This window comes from Lynx canadensis, chromosome C1 (assembly GCF_007474595.2).
Source record: "Lynx canadensis isolate LIC74 chromosome C1, mLynCan4.pri.v2, whole genome shotgun sequence".
In the NCBI taxonomy this organism is placed as follows: domain Eukaryota; kingdom Metazoa; phylum Chordata; class Mammalia; order Carnivora; family Felidae; genus Lynx; species Lynx canadensis.
In genome coordinates, this window is record NC_044310.1 from 147609548 (window position 1) to 147635756 (window position 26209).

A 26209-nucleotide genomic window follows, 5' to 3' on the forward strand; every position below is an offset into this window, starting at 1 on the left:
TCTCTCTGACCCTCCCCCATTCATGCTCTGTCTCTCTCTGTCTCAAAAATAAATAAACGTTAAAAAAATTTTTTTTTAAATAAGCATTTAAAAAAATTAAAAAATAAATTAAAAAAAAAGAATAGTAGACTTGACCCAGTGATGTTAATCCTAGGAATGTAGTGTTGGTTTAACATTTGAATATCAATTAAATTAGGGATATTAACAAAATAAAGCAGAAAAAACATTTGATCATCTTAGGATGCAGATATATTTGACTAAATTTAACATCACCTCATAATTGAAACTTTCAACAAACTTTGATACAAAGGAACTTCTTTAGCATGATAAAGGGCACTTGAAAAAAATTATAATTATAATCATATTGCAAGGTAAAAGAATGCTTTTCATTCTAAATTATAAATAAGGCAATGATGTATACTTTGACAACTCCTAGTCAGCATTGTTCTGGTCTTCACAAGCACACATAACAGAAGAAAATAAAATGCAGAGACTTTGGAAAGAGGAACTAATACTGTCTTTATTCAAAGACAGCATATTGTACCTATAGAAAATACCAAGTAATAAACAAACAAAACCTACTGAAATTAATATGTGAGTTTAGCAAAGTCATAGGATATAAGAACAATATACAATATTCAATTGTGTTTCTACATATTGGCAATGAACAGTTGAAAAATGAAATTAAAAATACCATTAAAATAGCATCAAAATGGGGCACCTGGGTGGCTCAGTCAGTCTGTCAGATTCCTGATTTCAGCTCAGGTCATGATCTCAAGGTCATGAGATAGAGCCAAGCCCCTCATCTGGCTCTGTACTGGGCATGGAGCCTGCTTAAGATTCTCTTTCTCCCTCTCCCTCTGACACTCCCCTCCCCTTCTCTCCCTCTCTATAAAAACAAAACAAAAACCCATAAAAACTTTGAAATTAGGAATATATAACAATGTACATTCAAGACCTCTACCTTAAGAACTGGAAAATATTCCCAAGAGACATTAATGAAAATCCAAATAAAAGAGGAGATATACTACATTAATGGTTCAAAAACTTGATGATATTGTCAGTTCTCCTGATAGTAATATGAAATGTAATGCCATCCCAATAAACTTCCTAAGTTGGCTTCTTTAAAAAATAGAAATTGAAAGCTGATTTTAAATTTTTCCAGAAAAGCAAAAGACTTAGAACAGCCAAAATCATTTTGAAAAGGAAGAACACACTTGGAGAACTTAACTATCTCATCTTAAGACTTACTATAAAAGATACAAATATCAAGACATTGTGGTTTTGGTTTAAGGATAGACATATAGATCAACGAAACAGAAGAAAGTCTAGAAATCAACAAATATGGTGGGTTGATTTTTTAAATTGTGGTAAGATATATATAAACATAAAATTTACTATTTTTGAGTGTCATTAAGTACATTCCCATTGTTGTGTACTATTACCACCATCCATCTCCATAATTTTCTCACCTTCCCAAACTGTAACTCCATATTTATTCACTCACCCTTGCCCTCCCCTCTGGCCCCTAGAAATCACCATTCTACTTCCTGTCTCTAAATTTGACTACTCTATATATTCTCATATAAGTGGGATCATACAATATTTGTCCTTTTGTGACTGGTTTATTTCACTTAACGTTAGGTCTTCAAGATTCATCCATGTAGCATGTGTCAGAATTTCCTTACTTTTCAAAGATGAATAATATTCCATTATATGCATATACCACGTTTTGTTTATCCATTCATCCTTCCATGAACACTTGGGATGCTTCCACCTTTGGCTATTGTGAATAATGCTGCTGTTAACATGGGTATACAAATAATCTGTTTGAGTCCCTGCTTTCACCTCTTTGGGGTATATACCTGCAAGTGGAATTGCTGGGTCATATGGTAATTCTATGTTTAATTTTTTGAGAAATTGACTTTTCCATAGCAGCTGCACTATTTACTTTCCCACCAACAGTCCACAATGGTTTTAGTTTCTCCACATCATTGCCAACACTTGTTATTTGGGGGGTTATTTTCATCTTTTTTAATAATGGCCATCCTAATGGATATAAAATGATAGCTCATTTTAGTTTTATATTCAGTTGATTTTGACAAATGTATGCCAGTAAATTCAGTGAGGACAGGATGGTCTTTTTAACAAATGGTGCTGGATATCTACTGGAAAAAAATGAAAGTCAAGCCTTACTTTATACCATACATTAAAATTAATACAACAGGTAAAATTATAAAACTTCTAGAATAAAACTGACATAAACCTTCATCACTTTGAATGTAGGCAATGAATTATCCGATAAGGCAGCACAGCCCAAACCATAAAAGAAAAAATTGATACAGTAGACTTAATAAAAATTAAAACTTTTGCTCTTCAAAACATACTATCCAGGAACTTAAATTACAAACAAAATACTAGGAGAAAATATCTGTGCTATGTATATTTGACAAAGAACCTGTATCCAGAATATGTAAAAACATTATAGCTCAATAGTAAGACAACCCAATTTAAAAAGGCAAATTATTTGAACAGTTGCTTCATAATAGAAGATACATACATGCCCAACAAACACATGAAAGGATGTTTAACATCTGTAGTCATCAGGGAAATGCAAATTTAAACCACAATAAGATACCATGACACACATTAGAGTAGCTAAAATTTAAAACATTGACAGTACCAAGTGTTGACAAGAATATAAAGCAAATGGAACTTCATACATTACCGATGGACATATAAAATGGTATAGCTGCTTTGGAAAATGCTGGCAGTTTCTTAAACAGTTAAACATAAACTTACCATAAGGCCCACCAATTCCAAGAGAAATATAAATGTGTGCTTACACAAAGACTTGTACACAAATGTTCATAGCAGCTAACTCATAATAACCAAACACTGAAATTCAATGTCCATCAATGGGTAGATGAATAAACAAATTGTAGCATATACATATAATACAATACTACTCAGCAATAAAAAGGAATGAACTAATGATACACACAATATGGCTGAATTTCAAATCACTATGCTGAGTGAAAGAAGTCAGACACAAAAGAGAAACATGCTGTATTGCTTCCATTTAAACGAAATAAATCTAATGTGTAATGACAAAACCCAGATCAATTGTTGCCTGGCAAGGGGCAGTAAGGAAAATTTGTGAAATGAGAGAAATGATTGCATTGGTACCTATAAGGGTGATTGGTTTACCAATACCTATCAAACCATACTTTAAAAGAGGTACATTTTTGGGTTATCTGGGTGGCTCAGTTGGTTGAGCATCTGACTCTTGATTTACAGCTCAGGTCATGATCCCAGGGTTATGGGCTCAAGCCTCATTTTGGGCTCTGCACTGAGCATGGAGCCTGCTTGTGATTCTCTCTCTCTCCCTCTGCCCCTCTCCCCGACTTGCACTCTCTCTCTAAAATAAAAAATGTTTTAAATAGGTACATTTTGTTTTATGTAAATTACACCTTAATAAAGTTGTTTTAAAAATACAACTCATCTCCATCCTAATGTTCAATATTTAAAGAGAAGAGAAATATGAAACAGGAAAAAAAATAAAGATCTATCAGGAAATTAGATCATTTGGAACTTAGAAACTCAACTCTAAGTCTTTCATGTAATACAGTGCATTAAGGCCAGACTCCAGAACCAGAATACCTGGGTTCAAATCCCAGCTCTGCCATTTAGTAGCTGAGTAATTTTGAACAAGTACAATAATTTATCTGTGCCACAATTTACTATAAAGTGAGGATAATAACAGTATACCTACTTCATATAGTTCTTATAGAGACTAAATGTAATTATATAAATGAAGTGCTTAGAACTGTGTCAGGCATACATAAATGCTATGTAAGTATTAGTTATTATGGTGCAAATAAAAATGACTACAAATCTACTTCAGGCTGCTCATTTCTGATGGATGTTCAGTAGTCTAGTAAAAAGTAAATGAATATGCTTAACAATGAGAATCATTTCCTATGTGCTATATTATCAGATCATCCAAAGATCTCATGGAAGGAGAACTTGGAACAAAATCTGAAGTACTAATACAATCCTGATGTGAGTGGATTAGCATACAGCCCTAAATTTGGACAAATTAGGGCAACCTTAACATCTCTTACATGGGTCCTAATAAAAATGGGATTTTCATTTCTAGAGCTATCATTTGGCCAAATTAAACTGTGAAAAATCTAAATGTACAATACATAAGAAGCAAAATGAAGAGGGGTGCCTGGGTGGCTCAGTCAGTTAAGCATCCAACTTTGGCTCAGGTCATGATCTCACAGTTAGTGAGTTTGAGCCCCATGTTGGGCTCTGTGCTGACAGCTCGAGCCTAGAGCCTGCTTCAGATTTTGTGTCTCCCTCTCTCTCTCTACCCTGCCCTCAATTGTGCTCTTTCTCTCCAAAAGTAAACATTAAAACAAAACAAACAAACAAACAAAAAAACACCCTAGAGGTACCTGGGTGGCTCAGTCAGTTAAGCGTCCAACTTCAGCTCAGGTCATGATCTCATAGTTCATGAGTTCCAGCCCCACATCCGGCTGTGCACTAACAGCTCAGAGCCTGGAGCCGCTTCAGATTCTGTGTCTCCCTCGCTCTCTGCCCCTCCCCCGCTCACGCTCTGTCTCTGTCTCTCTCTCTTTCTCTCAAAAATAAACATTAAAAATGTTTTTTAATTAAAACAAAAACTCTAAAAAAAGAAGCAAAATGATGAGATTCTCAGAACTAATTATATTAACCGTTACATTTATAAGCTAAATATCACACCAAAAAATCCAAAATAAATCAGAAATATCTAATTAGAAGGGTGTAGAATAAGCACAGAACTTAGTTACCTTATATATCCTGGAACATCTATTGACTTCTTTATTTTTTCTTATGTAATTGTAGCTTCTTTTTACTAGTAAGAGTGATAACAATATAAATTTTTATTATGGTAAAATATATATAAAATTTACCATTTAACCATTTTTATTAAATTTTAACCAGTTAATAAAATATAATTGACATACAACATTGTATTTGTTTTAGGTATACAGCATGATGGTTTGATATATGTATGTATTGTGAAATGATTACCACAATTAGTTTAGTTAACATCTGTTACCTCACATAGTTAGAAATGTGCGTGTGGATGATAACTTTCAAGATCTACTCTCTTAGCAACTTTCAAACATACAATACAGTATTTTAAACTTTAGTCACCATGTTGCACATTACATCCCCAGGACTGATTAATCTTATAACTGAAAGTTGCTATCTTTGGAGGCCCTCACCCATTTTGCCCTCTTCCCTTGCTTTTGGCAACCACCAATCTGATCTCTGTATCTGTGAATTCTAACCTTTTAGATTCCACATTTAAATGAGATCATACAGTTTTTATCTTTTCCTGTCTTATTTCACTCAGCATTAGTGCCTTCAACGCCCATCCATATTGTCTCAAATGGCACGATTTCCTTCTTTTTTATGGCTGAATAATATTTTGGCGTGTGTGTGTGAGTGTGTGTGTGTGTGTGTGCATGTGTGTGTATGACTTCTTTATCCATTCATCCCTTGATGGATGCATAGGTTGTTTCCATATCTTGGCTATTATAAATAATGCTGCAATGAACTTGATGGCTCCTGATATCTTTTTGAGATAGTGATTTTATCCCTTTGAATAGATATCAAAATGTGGAATTGCTGGATCATATGGTAGCTCTATTTTTAACTTTTTGAGGAACCTCCATACTGCCTTCCATAATGGTTGCACCAATCTACATTCCCACCAACAGTACACATTTTTTCCACATTCTCACCAATGCTTATCTCTTGTCTTCACAACGATAGCCATTCTGAGAGTTGTGAGGTAATATCTCATTGTGGTCTTGATTTGCATTTCCCTGATGATTAGTGATGCTGAGCACATTTTCATGTACATGTTAGCCATTTGTATATCTTCTTTGGGAAAATGTCTGTTTAGTTCCTCTACTCATTTTTTTAATCAGTTTTTGTTGTTGTTGTTGTTGTTACTGTGTTGTGTATCCTTTTCTACATGATCATGTAATACGTGAGTTTTTCTCTTATGCTAGTATTTTAAATAAAAATATGCTGAAGATGGGGGCGCCTGGGTGGCGCAGTCGGTTAAGCATCCGACTTCAGCCAGGTCACGATCTCGCGGTCCGTGAGTTCGAGCCCCGCGTCAGGCTCTGGGCTGACGGCTCGGAGCCTGGAGCCTGTTTCCGATTCTGTGCCTCCCTCTCTCTCTGCCCCTCCCCCGTTCATGCTCTGTCTCTCTCTGTCCCAAAAATAAATAAAAAAAAAAAAAAAAAAAAACGTTGAAAAAAAAATATGCTGAAGATGTTTTATTAAAAGGCATATTTTTTGCCAAGTGACATCCTATGGCTTGGGAATTCTAATTTCTACTTTTGTTGATATATTTCTTTTTGAACTTCAAAAATAATGATTATGACCTGACAAAGTACATGTACTAATCCTTTCCTTCTTTCTTAGAAAACCATGAGGAAAAGTGAAATACTCATTGATTTATCCAGATTCAATATCTTCCATGTTCACATCAGGTATGTGCAGTATAATTTTCTAAACACTATAAATTTTCTCCTCTCACCCAAATCATCTCTTGTGCTTTTTTTTATATCACATATTTGTTATGCTAGCTCTACAGAACATCAGGTATAACAGACTCCTTAATCAAAATGGATAAGCCCCTCCCTATTTAAAAAGCTCACATAGTTAAATATTAAGGTGGAAAATATGCTTTGTACCCTATGATAATCTTGCTATTAGATCTGGCTGTCTTTTTCTTATTAAAAGAGTGGTTATATTTTTAAAATCTACTTTGATAGAGAATAGAAAAAGAGCTCCGTTATCAAAAAACAAGATTTGTTAAAGGTAGTATTGAAAATAAATAATTGGCTTTTGTTCATGAATGGCTAAATCTATTTTGTGGTTTAAAGAGCTAAGAACAGATTGCTTCCCTTAGATTGTTAGCAAAGAAATGTTTTCATCAATTAACATTCTTTGCTAAGAACAGTTTTTTCCAGTGCTATTTCTCAAATGGAGCATTACATAAATAGACCTGCCCAAAGGACAATTCTTGGGCTTTATTCTTTAATGTTTCAGAGTATAACAATTATAACAATTATGGCATGCCAGTTGAAAATGCTGGCAGAAAACAAAACAAAACAAAATCACATTTCAAATAGATAATTTACTTGAAGGAAAAAGTTGCTATTGGTAGCCATTCCTGCAAATTAAATAAGAGACATCACCAATAAATTGTGTCAATCTTCCTCTTCATCATACTTTTGCCCAACATTTACATCCCAGTAGGATGAAAAGGGCAAGGAGTAGGAAATAAAGAATGTTGTCACAAAAGGCCCTGAACTGTAAAAACACACCATTCAATTCACCCAGAAATATTCCCCTGCCTCAGCTTTATCCTTTCCTCTTCCAGCTGTGCTAAAGTGTTTACCACTTTATGAGGGTCTATAGAGTAGGTGCAATAATTGTGAACATTTGTTGAGCAGTTTCTTACAAGCCAGGCACTATGCCAACAGCTTTATCTATTTTGATTGACTTAATTCTCAAAATAACATTTAAGCAACACTGTTGTTCCCATTTTTCAGAATAGGAAACTGTGGTAAAGATCATATAGTACTGAGTGGTAGAGACCAGATGCATACCCAGGCTTTACAGTCCATACACCTGAGCTGTCTGTACTACTCCCTGCCAGTGAAGGGACATTAACTCATAGGCAGTGCTCTTCAACATGCATACAAGTAGACCTCTATCATCTTTTTTTTTTTTGGTAGAGACTTGCTCCCTAAGGGTAAAGGTAAGTTTCTAGAAGGAGCGAAAAGAAGGCAAAATATAACTGGAGTTAAGGGGAGAGGCAGATATTGAACCAAGAAAGAGAAAGAAGTATATTCAAAGACAGTTTATGAGAAAAAACAATTTCCAATGGCTACAGCAAAGTGATAAAAACACTTTTGGTAAAGAAAACCAAGCCAAGATTTAGAATGAGATCATGCAGCATTTCACTTTATACACAAATTAACCTAAGCCCAGAGAAGATTTTAGTGTGACTGTTACATTCTACAGATCAGTAAACACAAGAGAGATTAAATGACTTGGCCAAGACAAGAAGAAGCAGGTAGCATAGGCAAGGATAAAACTCAGCCAGATCTCCTGACTTTGAGCTCAATCCTCTTCCACCAACGATATCAAACACACTTTGTCAGCTTTTAAAATATAGATGTGGTGGTCGACATGGTTTTGACTCAATTTCTGGACCATAAAAAATAATTACAGAGCATACATGTTGAAGATTAAATACAAATACCTTAACTTATCATCTCTTCACAAATAATATTGTAGAAGAGCAGTGTAGATAAAGTAGTCATTTATAAATGCAAGGAAGAGAATTCTTGGCATAAATGCATATTTTTTTACCTCTAATGTTAAAACATAACATATACAAATCTATAAAAATCTTTAAATTGAAATTAGCTTTGGAAAAATGTTTTAATTGTTTTTTTTAATCTGTTTTTAAAAGTTTGTTTGTTTGTTTAGAGAAAGCATGGGGGTGGGGGCAGAGAGAGAGAGAGAGAAAGAGAGAGAGAGAGAGAGAGAGAATCCCAAGCAGGCTCCACACTATCAGCATAGAGCCTGACATTGGGCTCAAACTCATGGAACCATGAGATCATGACCTGAGCCAAAACCAGGAGTTAGATGTTTAACTAACTGAGCCACCCAGCTGCCCTTATTTTAGCTTTGAAAAATTTAGTCACATGCATATATATGGCAAAGAGTGAAATGTCCAAATCATATAAATTTCTTCCTTACCAGAGAAATTGAAAAGGTTGGATGGAAAGAATCTTAGTTGAGAGTTATATAGCCAGTTTTAGTGTTGGTTTATAATCTCTAATGTTCTTTCCAGCTCTAAAATTCTATAATTCTAGAAAACTGATAATTGAAATAAACACTAGATGAACATATTATAATTTAAGTATATTTGACCATGAGATTATGATACATCTCCTAACATAAGCCTATGAGAAACTGTTTATAGTGGCTTCAAAAAAAAAGATTAAATTAATAAAATGCTGATGGTTGGTTTCTATGGTATTTCAGACTATGATAATTATTATTATTATTTTTTTACCTGTTGAGAACTAGAAGGGAGAAAGCAAAAAGGAAAGCTGAAGTAAAGTAGAAATGAGGAGACCTCTTCTTAGCTAAATTCTTAGATACCAAAGACCCCAATACTAATGGTCAGATATAGGCACAGTAGTATACTCATACTAAAAGTTCAGAAATTTATGTATTTCACCTTTTTTAAGTTTAAAAGTTAATGAGTAATGTTTGTGAGAATGGAGAAGTATGTTATATCTCATTTTCATTAATGTGGGGCAGTCAGTGGGAAAAAAAAAAAGAGTTTTCCAAAGCCAAATAGTAAATCATTGAAAGCCTAGAATTTTGAAATCAGGTTTTCTACTGACCATAAAAATGAATTAATTCTGTGTGGATGGAATTTTTTTTTTTTAATTTTTTTTTCCAACGTTTATTTATTTTTAAGACAGAGAGAGACAGAGCATGAACGGGGGAGGGGCAGAGAGAGAGGGAGACACAGAATCGGAAACAGGCTCCAGGCTCTGAGCCATCAGCCCAGAGCCTGACGCGGGGCTCGAACTCCCGGACCGCGAGATCGTGACCTGGCTGAAGTCGGACGCTTAACCGACTGCGCCACCCAGGCGCCCCTGGAATTTTTTTTCTTATCTCAAATTCTCTACTTTATGGCAATTTCCATGGCCTTCTTTCTAGTGTATTTTTGTTATATATGTCTCACTTTTACATCATTTGGCTATGTCAAAAGAATAAATTTCTCAATACACTCAAGATTTCATTGACCTCTCTCAAGTTGGATCACAGTTATGATTATTGTCTCTAATGATGTTAAAAATTCAAATGTGACTTGTTAGAGGTAAATGATCTAACTGATCTTCAAGACAAAGAAAACACCAAAAAATTAGAATGTAAGCTTCCAAAGATTTATTCCTACCACCTGAGGTAGACAATAGAGAAAAACTAAAAAAGCAACAGAAACAAACCAAAACAACAGGGAACAAAGGTACATTTTATCTAAATATATTCTATTAAAACTGAGGTCTTTGGGGGCACCTTGGTGGCTCAGTTGGTTAAACGTCTGCCTTTGGTTCAGGTCACAATCTCATGTTTGTAAGTTCAAGCCTCACATCAGGCTCTGGGCTGACAGCAGAGAGCCTGCTTCAGATCCTCTGTCCCCCTCTCTCTCTGCCCCTGCCTCACTCACTTTCTTTCTCTCTCTCTTATAAATAAATACATACATACATACATACATGCATAAACAATAAATTTAAAAAAATAAAATAAAAAAACTGAGGTCTCCCCTTCAAACATTATCAATCACATATCTCTATTATTAAACATTATTATAAGTTTTTTAAATGTAATACCATACTAACATTATATAAATTATAAAACACAAATATAAGAAAATACACAAGTACCAAAAAAGATGTATTGAAATATATAGTACTGATAATTTAAATAAATTTTAGTGAGAATTTTGTGATAAATGTTGCATTACCTTGAAAATCATGGTTTAATATCTGATAACAGAAGGATTCAAGTCTAAGATCATTTTATTCCCATGCTTGGCTATAAGGGCTATAAAAGCTAAAATAGATATCACAAAAAGATATGGAAGAAATACAAATTTGACTTCATGTACTCAATTATAACACTCAAATTTCAACTCCATCTAATACTTATACTAAGGTTGTAGTTTAGGCTTTTTCTCTGACAAATTTCTGACTTCTCTATCAATCAGTTCTCCCTGAAGTTTTTTTTTTTTTCCTTTAATGTTTAAAACCTGGGGTCTCAATCCACTGAAATGCTGTTGGGAAGATTTTCTGTCACGTTAGAATATTGTTCCCGGGGCACCTGGGTGACTCAGTTGGTTAAGCAACCAACTTCAGCTCAGGTCATGATTTCGTGGTTCACGAGTTGGAGACCTGCATCAGGTGCTGTGCTGACAGCTCAGAGCCTGTAACCTGTTTCGGATTCTGTTTCTCCCTCTTTCTCTGCCTCTCCCCCACTCATGATCTCTCTCTCTCTCTCTCTCTCTCTCTCTCTCTCTCTTTCTCTCTCTCTCTCTCCTTCTCTTTCTCAAATAAATAAATAAACATTAAAACATTTTTAAAAAAGAGAATTGTTTCCAAATTTACCAAGTGATCATATATGAGAGTTTTAAGATGTGCCTATGTCATTTTTTAAAGTTTTTCCTTGCAATAGTTTTATTGAGACATAATTTATATTCCATGAATATATATCCATTACAAGCATGCAATGTGATTTTTAATAAATGTATAATTGTGCAACCATCACCACCATTCAGTTCTAGAATATTTCCATGACCTGAAAAAGTTATGTCATAGCCACTTGGATTCAATCTTCCGGTCCCAGCCCAAGGTAATCACTGATCTGCTTTTTGTTTCTATTTTTTTTTTTTTTTCCTTTTTTGGAAATGTCATACAAATGGTATCATAAAACATGTGGCTTCTTGTGGATTTTTCCTCTTGGCATAATATACTGTAGGTTTATCCACGTTGTAGCATGTATCCACAGTTATTTTTATTGTTGAATAGCATTCTATTGTACCACATTTTATTTAATCATTGTTGATTGACATTTTATTTCCAGTATTTTCCTATTATGAAAAATGCTGATATTATTGATGTAAACACCTTTGTGTGGACACATGTTTTACTTCTTGAGTAGAAATCTAGAAGTAGAATTGCTGAGTCATATGGTAAGTTTATATTTATATTTGAAAGAAACTGTCAAATGGTTTTCCAGAGTTGGGTATACTAACACATAATTTATGATAGTTCCAGTTTTCCACATCCTTGTCATCACTCAGTATTATTAATAGGTTGGTGTTATTAATCTTTTGTCTTATACCCATTCTAGTGGTTGTACAGTTGTGTTGTGGTTTTAATGTCCATGTCCTTTATGATTAATCATGTTGAGTATCTTTTCGTGTGATGATTTGTATAACTTTTTGGTGAAATGTCTATCCAAATATTTTGCGCATTTTTAAATGGAGTTCCTTGCTTTCTTAGTTTTGATGTTTAGAAGTTCTACATAAATTCTAGATATAAGACCTTTATCAGATGATGATTAGAAAGTATTCTTTCCCAGGATGCTTTGCTGGCTCAGTCAAAAGGCATGCAACTCTTGTTCTTGGTATTGAAAATTTGAACCCTACATTGGGTATAGAGATTACTAAAAAGACAAACTTATATGAAAAACAGAAAAGAAAAAAGAAAGTATTCTTTCCCAGTTTATGGCATATCTTCTCATTTTCTTGTTGTTTTGAAAAACCAAAATTTTATTTAAAAAACCTTTATTTCTATTAAGTTCAATTTATCTATTTTTTCTTTTATGGATCATGATGTTGTATCATATCCAGGCAATCTGTGCCTAAAGCAAAGTCACAAAAATACTGTACTATGTTTCTTTCAGAAGTCTTATAATTTTAGTTCTTAGGTCTATGATGTATATTGAGTTAATTTTTCTGTATGGCCTAAGAGTATAAGTTCATTATTTTGCACATGGATGTCCAATTATTCCAGTAGCATTTTTTAGGTTTATTTAGTTATTTTGAAAGAGAAAAAGAGAGCATGAGCAGGGGAGGGGCAGAGAGACAGGTAGAGACGGAGAATCCCAAGCAGGATCTGCACTGTCAGTGCAGAGTTCGATATGGCACTCAAACTCACGAACTGGGAGATCATGACCTGAGACGAAGTCAAGAGTCCCAACGCTTAACTGACTGAGCCATCCAGGTGCCCCATCCCAGCAGCATTTCTTGAAGAGACACCCCAGTCCCCATTGAACTACCTTGGCATTTTTGCTGGACACCAATTGATCGTAAATGTAAGGTCTTACTTCTGTACCTTCAATTCTATTTCATTGATCTACATGGCTATTATTATGCCAATACTATATTCTATTATTGCAACTTTATAGTAAATCTTGAAATTGGATATTTTAATTCTTCCTATTCTGTTGCTGTTTTTGGTATTCTTGTTCCTATGTATATACATTTTAAGACTGGCTTATCAATTTCTACATAAAGTATTTGCTGGGATTTTGGTAGGGATCACATTGAGTCGATAGGTCAGAGTTCTTATACTTTGTAAAAATGTATTCCTAAGTATCATGTTCTTTTCTGTGTTATGAATGGAACTGTTTTCTCAAGTTGTTTTCAAATTGCTAATTCCTATTTTATAAAAATATAACTGATTTTTATGTACTTATCTTGTATCTTGTGACTTTGTTAAATTCATTTACTACTTCTAGTATTACTTTTGTTGTATATTTTTCAGAATTTTCTATGTATAGGGTCACATCATTTGTAAGTAAAGACAGCTTTAAATTTCCCTTTCCAATTTACGACTTTATTTTACTTTCCTTGTTACAATGGCTAAAACCTCCAGAACAGTGTCGAATAAAAAAAGATATGAGTAGATATCATTTCATTCTCAATCTTAAGAGAAAACATTCAGTCTTTTGTCACAAATGTGATGATAGCTGCAGGTTTTTCATAGATGCACTCTATCACATCAAGGAAGTGCCCTTCTATTGCTAGTTTGTTGGACATTTTTATCATGAATGGGTGTTGTATCTTGTCAGTTGCCTTAACTTCATCTATTTTCATCATTTTTCCTTATTTTTAAAAATATAGCCATTCTTGACTTGTGTTTCTGATAAGATAATAACAAGCAGATGCTATTGATTTATCCCCCTAGTCCAACCCCAGAGATGCACAGAAGTTGTAACCAGCTGTGTGGAAACCCGGTGATGAGAGTTAGCTGACCTGGTATGTAACGAAACAGGGACACAGGAATGGGAAGAGCCAGGTGCCACGGTAGGAGAATAGGATATAAGGAAAGCGCTTGTGTATGATTTATGTCCTCTCCTCTACTGTTCTAATCGGCTTCTTGCCACCTTTCTGACGGAGACAGAGCTCTGGAGTTAAGAAAATAATGAAGTCATATTTTCACAAAATTTAGGGAAAATAACTTCAAATCCAGTACTTCATACAACATTTTGTTGTGGTGATCATTTGATGTCCTGGGGTTGGCACTGAGTCAAGAGCTACTTTAAAAATGGAAATTGTTGACTTGCCAAGTGCCCTGCATCTATCTGTTTGACAGACTTCTGCTTTAGGCTTCACTCAAAGCTATATGGGTACCATTAGTAATTAGTATACTTCCAACATAGATCCATTTATCATCCATTTTTCCATCTATGATCTATTTATCCATCTATGATCATCCATTTATGATCACCAAATTTTTGACAGACTGTTTTTGCTTGATCTAGAATTCTTGACAGATAGGTTTTTCTTTCAGCACTTTGAATCTATTCTTCCATTGTTCTCTGGCTTCTTTTGTTTCTGATGAGGAGTCAGCTGTTAATTTTACTGTGGGTTTCTCCTTGTACATAATAAATTGTTACTTCATTGTTACATAATGATCTTGTTGCTTCAAAATTTTCTTGTCTTTGTCTTTCAGCAATCTGATGATTATATATCTAGTTTTGATTCCTCTTATGTTTATTCTATTGAGGGTTTACTGAGTTTCATGGATCCATAGATTAAGTTTTTTATAAAATGTGGGTAATTTTAGGTTGCTGCTTCTTCAAATATTTTTATATATCCTCTATCACTCCGTTATTTCTTTCTTTCTTAAGATTTATGTATTTATTTGGAGAGAGACAGAGAGAGTGTGTGCATATGCAAGCAAGTGGGAGAGGGGCAGAGAGTAAGGGAGAGAGAAAATTCCAAGCAGGCTCAGCACTGTCAGTGCAGAGACTGATGCAGGGCTGGATCCCATGAACCATGAGATCATGATCTGAACCAAGATCAAGAGTAGGGTGCTTAACTGACCAAGTCCCCCAGGGTCCCCCATCCTTTCTTTCTTGTACTCCTAGTTGTCTCATAAGTTTCTGAGGCACTATTCATTTTTCTTCAAACTTTTTTTCCTTTCTATTCCTCAGATTGGGTAGTTTCCATTCCTTTATTTTTTTTATTTTTAATTTTTAATGTTTATTCATTTTTTTAATGTTTATTTTTGAGAGAGAGAGACAGCATGAGTGGAGGAGGGGCAGAGAGAGAGGGAGACACAGAATCTGAAGCAGGCCCCAGGCTCCAAGCTGTCAGCCCCATGCAGGGCTCAAACTCATGAGCAGTGAGGTCAAAGTCGGACGCTTAACCCACTGCACCACTCATACACCCCTCCATTCCTTTTCTATAGTTTCTTTTTCTTTATTGAGAGTCCCTATTTGTTGGGTTATTTTTCCTTTAAGTTTTTAAATGTATTTGTAGTAGCTGTTTTGGATTAGTTGCCTACTAAATCCAACAAGTGGAACCACACAGCATGAACATTGGCTACCTATTTTTCTAAATTTGGATTATGCTTCCCTGTTTTTTTCTTTCTTTCTTTCTTTCTTTCTTTCTTTCTTTCTTTCTGCATGTCTCAAATATTTTTGTTGAAAATTGGATACTTTAGCTAAAATATTACAGTAATATTGGATCAAGCTTGGTTTTCCTTCTGAGAATTTTTTTTTTAATTATTTGCTGGAAATTAGACTTTGGAATCTGTTTCCCCTGAGGTGTGGTGCCACTGATATCTCTGGTAAATTTTCCTACCTTATTTTTATTTTTTAGCCTGGTTTCTAAAAAATTATTATACATGTATAAAATATATATAAATTCTATTATTTTCTTCCTCTACCAGTGGCATGATAAATGATTCTACCTTGAAAAAGCAATCACATTGCTCATATTCTTGAAGTTCTTCTCTTGCTCCCAGTTTCACAGGAGGAGAACTAAGTGTTGAGGAATATAAGGCTTTGAGCTTGGGGAGTGGGAGGAATAGACATCACACTAAACAAAGCTCTTTTACCCAACTTAGGAAATATTTGGATCATTCATTTTTTATTTGTTGCTCTTCATAGTCCAACAAGATGGTCATAATATATGTTCTGTTGTCAAATATTTGCATAGTATTGTCACAAAACCTTTTTATTGTAAGAGACAGACTCACTAAAGGCAAACCAGGGAAAGAATGTGTGAGGGGTGACTCTAAGAAACAGAAAGCTCATGGAGTACTAAAAAATGAAGTGTGTTCTAGCCTTGTGAGGAGAATAGGATCCCAGAAAACACAAGGGCCAACACAGCAGTTCTCTCTGTATTTGTTCTCTTAATTTCAAATTTCTAAGAGAAGAATCTGATTGGCACTATTATAGGGTATGGTCAATGGTCTGTAATAAACTGGTCACATTTGAATCAGGTCTCCACCGGGCTGAACCATGGCCAGCTACTAGGTCATGAGGCTTGCAGGGCTGCATACTTCAAGGACTGTGGATATAGGTACTTAGAAACATGCCTATTACATTTACCAGATGTTTGATCCCTTTCTTATTTTATAAAGTTGTTAAATTCTCATGATTCCACTGTGTTCAAACAACAACAACAACAACAGAATCAGAGCAACCTGGATGTTTCGGATGAAAAAAAAAATGTAGGTAGCCCTTATTTAATCTGCTTGACAAAGCTGAGTTTCAACTGTTTTTCCCAATACACCAAATTTTATGGCCTTAACTCTGAATAGGATAACTTCATGCCAAAGCATGTACAGCCAGTCCTTCTCACACTGCCCCCCCAACCCCACCTCACCGAGGGGTAGAGATAGGTCCTCACAGAGATAAGATCTAAGGCTTTTCTCTCTTGGGTGGCTACATGACAGAAACCTCTATGCTGCTCTGCCATACATTATCTCACTTTTCTACACTGAACTTCCAGTCCCATCTTTTTCTAAGTACCTCCCAACATTACTGATCCTACATTTTCATTGTTAGAAGTCAAATTCTTTCAAGGACTAAAAAAGGATTAATGAATGGTGGCTTTTCTTAGTGTGAGAGACACTTTAGTAGTCCAAAGCACTATGGAAGTTACAGTCATCACTCTTACTGTATCCTATCTTCTATGGGAGAAGGCTCACACAAATAACTACACCATGGGGTAGAGTGTACTAAGTGCCACTATAAAATACTAAGGCAGAAATCATCCTCTCCAGAGGTGGGTAAGGTGAGGAAATTTTCAGAAAAGGTTTTAGAGGTATTGGATTGGGCCTCTAAGGGCAGGGGAGGATTTGCATATTCAGAGAATGGTCTGGAGGTGGCATACAGTCAGTCAATCCTGAGCAGAACTATTATTTTTAGCAGCCATTTGCAGGACCAGTTTATTCCACTGCTCTCTTTCCCTCATTTGCCACCTGCCTCTGTTTTAACATTCCTTTTAAAAACAAACAAACAGAAAAAGCATCTATCAATTAGTGTGTTTTTTGGAATTCTTATATTTACTGTTCCCACCTTCTCCGTAGGCATCCAAGAATAAGAAAGGAAAAAAGGAAATAAAGTGTTTCTGCTCTTCCCGTTTCTTTGCTGCCTCTGCTATGATTTTTCAGGAATATTAATCATGGTGAGCTAATATGAAAATAAACATCAGAAAGGTACAAAGTTTTCATAATCATGATGGTTCTCGTTGACTTCTTTCTGAGATGGTAAGGGAAAATTCCTTTTGATTTGTTTACTTTGTTCTTGAAGGTGGTGCTCACCAAACCTTTTTAGTCTTTTGAACTTTGCCTTAGGTCCCACCAACAGCATGAGCAGAGCCCTGCACCCCCCCCAACCCCCAGCTTCCCACCTCTACTTCCCAGCAGTTAGACCCGCCAAAGTGGTGTGGCTAGCAGGTTAAATGCTTCCTCTTCTCAAGGTGTTCATTTGCATTTATATGGAACCTCAGAGTGGGAGACAATGGTCTCCACCCTCCACTGGAAATCTGGAAGTAAGGCACTGCAATTAGCAAGTAAAAGGCCCTTTTTGTAGGAGAGAACTTTACTGGCAAAATGGGTTATGATTTTGAGGAGAAAACGCACAATCTTCAGAATCTTTTTAGTTGTATTCAAGGGCCAGCATACTGGAAGTTAAAAAAGAAAAGCCTTAATAAATTTCCTTCAGACTGTTTTTTGGTGAAAAGAAGGTGAGGAAAGGGTGGTAGGTTTGAAGGAAGGTGGTTTCACAAAGGGTCAGATATGCATAACATGTAAGGAAAACTTTTGGAGGAGAGAACATAGCATACGATGTAAGAGAGAAATTTACAATCAATGGAGCAAAATCCTAGGGAGAGAATATGGTCCATGTTCAGAAGCAGAAATAGAGTATGGGTTTAGCACAGAAGAGGGGTACCTCTTCTCAGCAGGACTGAAGTAAGTGATCAAGTGTAAAAATGGAGACTGAGTGTTAGGAAGGTTAAAATAGAGGAACTCCATGATGGATGTCTCAGCCAAATATGAGGCAAGATCACTTAAAGAACTGGAAGAAGACAAAGTACAGTGGGGGGGCTTGAGGAAAGCAGAAATAGGACAGGTTTGAGAGAAGTACCCTGGATAATCACCCTCCTCATTGAAGAAAGGAGATTAGAGAATCAGTGAAGACCCAGCCAAGTCTGGAGAGCCTAGAACTCTTAGTGGAACACAGTGATTTTGTAAACTTGTCCAGCAATGCATGGTAGTACTTTCAACCGAGTATAAGAATTACAAAATAATAATAATAATAACAATAATTAATAATAATGATAATGCCAACATTTTAGGGGACCTTGTTCATGGTAGATCTTAGTAAGATTTTAATCATTACAAACATGGAATACACAATATCAAAATACTCATCACACTTGTGATCTGAGAAAAATACAAAAAGAAAAGATTATTGGAGTAAAAAAATTAATTCTTGTTGTCTTCTTTCTATGCTAGCCTAAGGCAAGAAAAAAGGAAATATTAATGTTATTTTTCCCATGTTCTTTTCATTCACTATTATTAAAAAATGTTTTTAAACCAAATCTTTGGCATCATCTTAGTACATTAAAAACGAGTCTTGGGGGCATCTGGGTGGCTCAGTCCATTAAGCGTCCGACTTCGGCTCAGGTTATGATTTCATGGTTCGTGGGTTCAGGCCGAGCATCAGGCTCTGTGCTGACAGCTCAGAGCCCAGAGCCTGCTTTGGATTCTGTGTCTCCCTCTCTGCCTGTCACCTGCTCATGCTCTGTCTCTCTCTCTCTCAAAAATAAACAAACATTAAAAAAAATTAATAAATAAAAATGAGTCTTATAAGAATTTGCATTTTACTTTTTTTCATTTTCCAAACACACACACACAGAAGCCAGAAATGAAAGGCATGGTGAGCAAACTTCCAGGATGGCAAGGCTCTATGGTCCCTGCTGATTCCTTCCCAATTCTGGAAATATTTGGGGGGAACACTCACATGTTCAACTGTTCTATTCTGCACTTCAACCCTGCATAAGATTATCAACTAAGTTTACATTTTACGACAAATTGTAAGAGGTGTTTTTCCAATCAAGATACCATATTAACAAGTCTTATCTATTTTTGCAATTTTCTTTTTTTTTTTATTTTTTTTTTAAATTTTTTTTTTTTTCAACGTTTATTTATTTTTGGGACAGAGAGAGACAGAGCATGAACGGGGGAGGGGAAGAGAGAGAGGGAGACACAGAATGGGAAACAGGCTCCAGGCTCTGAGCCATCAGCCCAGAGCCTGACGCGGGGCTCGAACTCACGGACCGCGAGATCGTGACCTGGCTGAAGTCGGACGCTTAACCGACTGCGCCACCCAGGCGCCCCTATTTTTGCAATTTTCAAGTATAGCAAGATAAAAGCTAATACCAAAGCATATTATTCAACTTAAAATTCAGCACAGTAGTTAGATATATGTACCTTGCACACACATTAATCTCTTTCTCTCAACAAATATTTGTAATTTCCAAAATCCTAACTGCTTTTTCACAAAATATGGTCCCTCCAACTTAAGAGGCAGTAACATAAACATTATATTCTTACATCTTACTAACATGGCAAAATCACCAAAAGAAGGAACCTAAGAATATCAGTGGCTACGTGATAGAGCAGTATAATGCTTAAAAGTCTAATGTCTTCATGAAGACCCACTTGAATAGCCAGCATTTAACTATGAAAGTTATTTACAAAAAGCAATCAGTATTGACAAGCTAGCACAAAGTGACCAAATGAAAGCATAGAACCTGTTATTAAACCTCAAGATTTTTCTGTGTACTGATTCCATAACTGAGTTCATTTCTTCATAAAATTTAGAGGTAAACTGGAAAATACCCAGAAAACTTCAATCAACTGCAATCTATTTCCTTTACTCTCTGAGATCATCGGAACGCATGAAGAACTGACTTTATCACCTGTTTTTCCCCACTGGGTAAACTGAGGGGAAAGAGCATGCACCTGCCAGGCTCACAGTGTGGAATGTACACACAGGTGGGTCTTTAATAAACACCCTTCAATGGAGGGATTAGAGGCTTGCTTGGAAAAGCAGGGAACACATTTAAGTGACGACTCGATGACATCCAACATATTATACGTCAGCCAGTTCCTTGCTAAAATATCATTCAAAGGAAATCTTTGAGTCTCCTTTAGGTTAGGCATTAAGTTTTTAAACCCAGAATTTTGAGGCAAGATCCGCCCCAGGGAAAGGGGAGTGGTTCGGAAAAACACGTAGAATTCAGGTGGATCAGTGACGTCAGGAAGAAGCAGCGAATTAAGGGATAGGGAGCAAACTCACCTGGAGTAGCAGAAGCTGCACACAGGTCAAAGGTCAAAGGTCAAGGCCTCAGGGAGTTCCCCGGACGCAGGAAAAGTGAAATGCCCACTCCTAGGTTCTCATGGATTCGTATAAGGGCTCAGCTGTTCCTGCCTTTGAGGTGAGATGAGGGACAAACCCTGCCATGCACAGCTGGGGTTGACAGGAAGCCAAGGCGCAAGCTGCCTCAGGTGTCAGAGCCAGCACGCGGGAATCTCCCTGTATTTCTTCCCTACACCCCCTCCCGCTCCCCAAGCCTGAGACACCTCCAGCCTCACTCCCCACCTTCTTCAGGCCCTCTCGCTCTTAACAGCATCGGTCTCTATGGCGACCTGAAACCGCAGTTCGCATTGGCCCGTTCAATATGAGGGCCGGGCCAATAGGGAGGGCCAGCCTTCTCCTTCCGACCAATGGCGTTGGCGGGGAGCAGGTCCGGAGACGGCGGCGTGCTGACGTTCCCGGGAGCCCGGGGCTGGCTGGGCAGGCGGGCTGGCGGCTGGGCGGGCGGCGGCGGCGGCCTCTGGGCAGTAGAGGGGGCTCCGGGGCTGAGTCCGTGTCGACGCCGGCCGCGGAGGCGGCACCATGGGCACTGGGTAGAGGGGCAAGTTGGCCACCGCCGCCGCCCGGGGTGGTGGGAGAGCAGCTTCGGGGGAGGGGGCGGGTGGGGGAGGGAGGGGCGGGCAGCCGCTTGGCCGCCGCACTTTTTTAATTTTTTCGGGTGCCGCAGCGACGACCCCTCGGCGCAGATGTCCCTGATCCCCCGAGCGACGACGGGCGCTGCCTAACCTGGAAAGTAAGTGTGCGGGCTCGCGGGAGGGCGCGAAGACTCCTGCCCCCGAGACCCCCCGGCCCTCGCCCCCTCGCGCCGGAGCCGGGACCTGCCTGTGAGGGACGCGTGGGGGACGGGCGCCTCCCTCCCGTTACTCCGTCCCCACCGCCTCGCGGCCGCCTCGGCTTTCCTGCCCCGCCTCGTGTTCCTGCCCGCACTCGCCTGCCTGCTCCCCTCCCCCCGGCAGGCGCACAAGTTTCACCCTCCATTTGCTTTTCCCGGCTATTACTCTCCTCCGGTCTCCCTTGCGCGCCGCGCCGCGCACGACCCTCCCCGCGTTGGCTTGTTCGGATCCAGATCCCCCAGCCCCGAACTTGAGCGCCTCGCCGAGCCCTCCCGGACGTCTGCCTCGAGGCTCACCGGCTCTTGCCCGCCTGGCACGCCGCCCCGCGCCCCCGACACCCTGGGGCGCCCGCCTTCCCCAGCCCTCGGGGCGGTCTGTCCGTCCCTCCAGCCCCAGGTCCTGCGTCCTGGCCCCCTCCCCTTCCTCCCACGCCCCTGTTGCCTGCACAGTCTCGCGTTTGCCCCGCGAGTCCCGCGCTCCTGCGGGTCCTGCCCACCCCCCTCCGTCCAGCGCGCCCCTCGCTCTTCGCGGCGTATCCTCACGCTCCACCCCTCCTGGTTCCCCAGCCTAGAGCTTCCTCCGCTGCCCTCCTGCGCCGCCGCTTCCACCTCACCCTGCCTGGAGTTAAAGCGGAGCTGCGGTACCCCCCCCCCCCCAACCCCGGGTTGTTCTGGAGTCCCTGCCCACCGCTGGAGCTGCCTGGTCCTCTTTCCCCTACCCGGGAAACGAGGGGATGAGCGACGGGGCCGGAATTTGGCTGCGTGTTGGCTGAGTGCGACAAACTGAGAGCGCGGGCAGTGCAGGCGCCGCGGCGGCCGTGGCCGCTCTGGGCGCAGCAATAGGCAGGTGTGTGTGTGTGTATCCGGGGGGCGGGAGGGGGGGGGGGACGCGCGCCGCGGGCTCCTCGGCTGGCGACAGATTGTGCAGGAATGCGAGGAATGCACCAGGGGCATAGTCCACTCGGCCCGCCGCGGCTGCACTAGCGCCTTCCTGGCCCAGCTTTCGCCTCTCAGCCAGAGGTCACCGGAGCATCTTCGGAGCTGGTGAGCCTAGCTCCACTCCTCTCTTCCCCTTGCCTCTCTCCATGCGGCAGAGAGGGCGGCAGAGGGGAAGCGCGGTAGTTCTGTTGGGCTTCAGCTAGCATTTAGCTTGGGTTTTTGCTGCATTGGTCTCCAGGATCGTGAATTTGGGGTGGATGGCGGTGTAGCCAAGGTTATTGATCATTGCACAAGGTTCTTGGCAAGTTTGGTTTGCAAGATTTGAATAGTGCCTGTTTTTTACGAGGGTTTTCTGAAAACCTGCAGGAAAGGTGCCCAAGGTTCTTAGAGTAATGAGCTTGCAGCCAACGCATTTTAGCACTATCAAAAATGTCTGTTAATGCTCATGGATAGGGATGTACCGCAAGAGAGAACTTGAATGCATCACTGTGCTGTCACAAGAATTGCAATTTTTTCTCGTCATGCTGGGTTGTGTTTAGACCTCTTATAATACATAATGAATAGAAACAGAGAAGCAGTGTTTGGTCAGCGATGGGACAGATAGAACTGTCTGGTACAGTTAAATTCGGGGCGTGTCAGTTACCATTGGAAGTAACTGGGGACAACACAATCATGTATATTTCAAGATGTAATTTATTAGTTGAGGTCTCAGTTCTTTTTGTTACTGAGTTTGAAAAAATAAATGCAGCCCTCCAACTTTTAACTAATGGTAATTATGTATAAAATCAATAATAATTAATATAGTTTTTCGTCAAATTTTGTTTTCTGTAATGCAGAAAAGCACATTTTCGACAGACGGTGTGTTTCTAGAATTGGGCTTAGATTATTACATTTTAAAAGGGAAAGTAGAAGACCGCTTTGCTTTTTGAATGCAGTGTGTTGCAATGGAAGTAACATCTTTTCTGGTACCTGTGAAATAGTTATGGAAATGGCAACATTACAATGAGAACAACCAATGTCCAAAATAAGGTTTCTGGATGTTGAAAAGCATACTATGTATGCCTATATTTGACACAGTTTGCTTTGGAGGTTGAGTTTACTACAAGCCTCTCCACACTTCGTTATTTTTGTATCAGATTCAGGAAAATAATAAGTTGATTGTCTAGCTGTCTTCCAACACCTACTTTGTGTGAATCAAGTGCACTGAAAAGTATAAGATGAGTACCTTTTAGTTAAGGACTCAACAGAAAGGAAAAATAGAAAAAAATGAAAAAACTTTGCACTGGGAAAGGTTGTGTGTATTAACTGCTACATTGTTTTTTAGGTAGGTCCCTAATCTGTAGACCTTCTCATTTATAGATTTAACTCTAAATTGGAGTTAGTAACACTGTGTAGGATATTGGGAGGTGTTTATGGATGCTAACAGGAAATTTGTTATGTAACAATATCATATTACAGCAGAGTTTAACACATGCTTATTTGACTTGATGTGAAGATTAGAAAGTAAAAGTACATTCAGTTTCTCTGCTACCTTAGAAATTGAAATAACTCATTCAAGTATATAATGTATATACGTGATTGGCTGTGCAAATATTCTTACCTGCTTCAGGTAAAGGTATGCTTTCAGTTGGAAATAGATTTTAGTTGTTACAGATACTTGAAGAGAAGTAGCTCTAAAACTAGTAATCATTCACAATCAAAAATAACATAAATTGTGTTTTGATGATAGTATATTCCCTTACCAACCCCCGCTATTATATAAGTAGAAGGTACTGCATTTCACATATTAGATGTTATACTGAAGATTCTAAATTGTGGAATTAAGTGTCCAGTTTTCTTAATTCTTAACCTACACTGGTTTTGAAGGGAGATAGGGGAGCAGGGTAGTGATGGGAAGCATAAGAGAAGGTAAGCAGAAAGTAGGAGCAGCTGGCGTTCATCCAGGAAAAAAAAATGTTACTGCTGCATTTACAGGCTGAATAAATCAATCTATTTCAGTGAGTAGTTCTGATATAATTTGACTTAAAGAAACTACTCCCTAACTCAGTTTAATAAAAACTTTAGCAATTGTATGACCTTGAGTAATTGAATTAAGTCTATATTAAGTCAGAATTGCAATTTCTTATTTCTATACAAATTGGGAAAGTAAATTTAATTTAAAACTTTTAAATTCACTTAATTAAAAAAACCAGTTATTGCCAATTTTAAAATTGAATTCTTTCCTTGTTGTTGGCCAAGGATTGATTTAAATAGAGAATTGTCCCATCACCAATCATTTGGGAAGTCCAGTCTCTCACCTGACTGCTTTGAAATTTTAAAGTATTTTGAGAATGCTCTATAATCTGGTGGGGTTCCCCCCCCCCCCGCCATTTCAATCAAGGGGTAAATCTCTAATTTGCCTAATTTTAAAATAGAATTATAATAATGAAGTCATACATGCATTATTAACTGGAAGATAAAGTAGGGGTTATTCTAGGGTTATTCTGGGGCATAAACATTCATGGAATTGTATGTCACTTTGGAAAGCTGCCTTCATGCCTTCATTGTACTGGGAGATAATTACTTCTTCAATGTCTTAAATGGTTTTGTAGTGCCTTTCCTGCACTGAAGGGGGAAGAAGAATCTGATACAGGACACCAGTGGACTGATCATGTTTAGAAAATTAGGTAACTATTTCATGCCCAAACTGTAACTACAAAGAGCTGCAGAGAGAGAGGAAGTAAAACTTTAAGATACCTGAATGTGAGACTTCATAAACTGCCAGTAAGTGATGATCTCAATCAGCAGATCAATTTGATGCCCAGCTGTAAGAAATAACAGGCTTCTTTTAGGATAAGGAGGTGAGGGCCTAAGTGACAAAGAGCAACAATTCATGTGCTTGCTGGTTTCAGTTGAGAAGTTGCACAACATTCATATGTTGTTCACATTATCACTTTAATAAATCAGTAGAATTATCTTCATCTTTTGGGGGCTTTGTTACCGTAACTAATTGGGGATATTACATGATGGTTCTTTTCAGTGAAACTTAGAATACTGCAGACATTCCATTTGTCACTGGTCTAAGTATTTTCTTTTTATAATTTAGATTTACTGTTATTTGGTATACTAATAAATGTTAGCTACATTGCTGATCATTTGATTATTCATAGTCTTGATATTATAGTTTATTGTGACTAATACATAATGATTCACTGCAGATGATAAAATGCCATTAGAGATTGGATTGTAAAGTTTTAATACTATAAAATATATAAATTAAAATATGGAAGTGTCTGCATTATTTTAAGTCATGTCATTATGAAACATTTTTCATGAACTGTATAATGCCTGCTGATTCAGTATATGCCAGTCCCTCTAGGTAGATATAATATCATATAGCCTTCATTAAGTCCAGAACTCAACAAACAAAGGGTGAGTAGGGAGGGGGTAAGTGAACCAATAACCCTCTTCAACTGCCAAGGCATGTTTGCTTCTATCATTATTGTCTATGTTAAATATAAATTTAGTGAGTTGTAAATATCCAGAGAAGTTTATTCTGTTCTTCCTTAATCTGGATCCCCTCCCCTGCCCCCTTTCCCC

At 38.1% G+C, this 26209-nt stretch overlaps 2 protein-coding genes across 9 annotated transcripts in view; one reads left to right on the forward strand and one right to left on the reverse strand.

Moving 5' to 3' along the window:
• CCDC148 (coiled-coil domain containing 148) overlaps positions 1–21089 on the reverse strand; it is a 255718-nt gene extending 234629 nt beyond the window's left edge. The window contains 1 exon segment of the mRNA XM_030327589.1: positions 20782–21089. The gene's annotated coding sequence lies outside the window, so the exon portion shown is untranslated.
• Positions 21090–21465: 376 nt separating this feature from the next.
• Positions 21466–26209, forward strand: part of PKP4 (plakophilin 4) — a 241491-nt gene continuing 236747 nt past the window's right edge. For 5 of the 8 annotated variants that reach the window (XM_030325379.2, XM_030325383.2, XM_032594412.1 and 2 more), the window contains exon 1: positions 25239–25296. In XM_030325379.2, the coding sequence (XP_030181239.1) occupies positions 25281–25296 (16 nt within the window). In that variant the 5' untranslated portion in view covers positions 25239–25280. Of the gene's footprint in view, positions 21593–25237; positions 25297–26209 lie in introns of those variants that run through there. The other 3 variants (XM_030325380.2, XM_032594411.1, XM_030325382.1) reach the window with 2 other exon arrangements.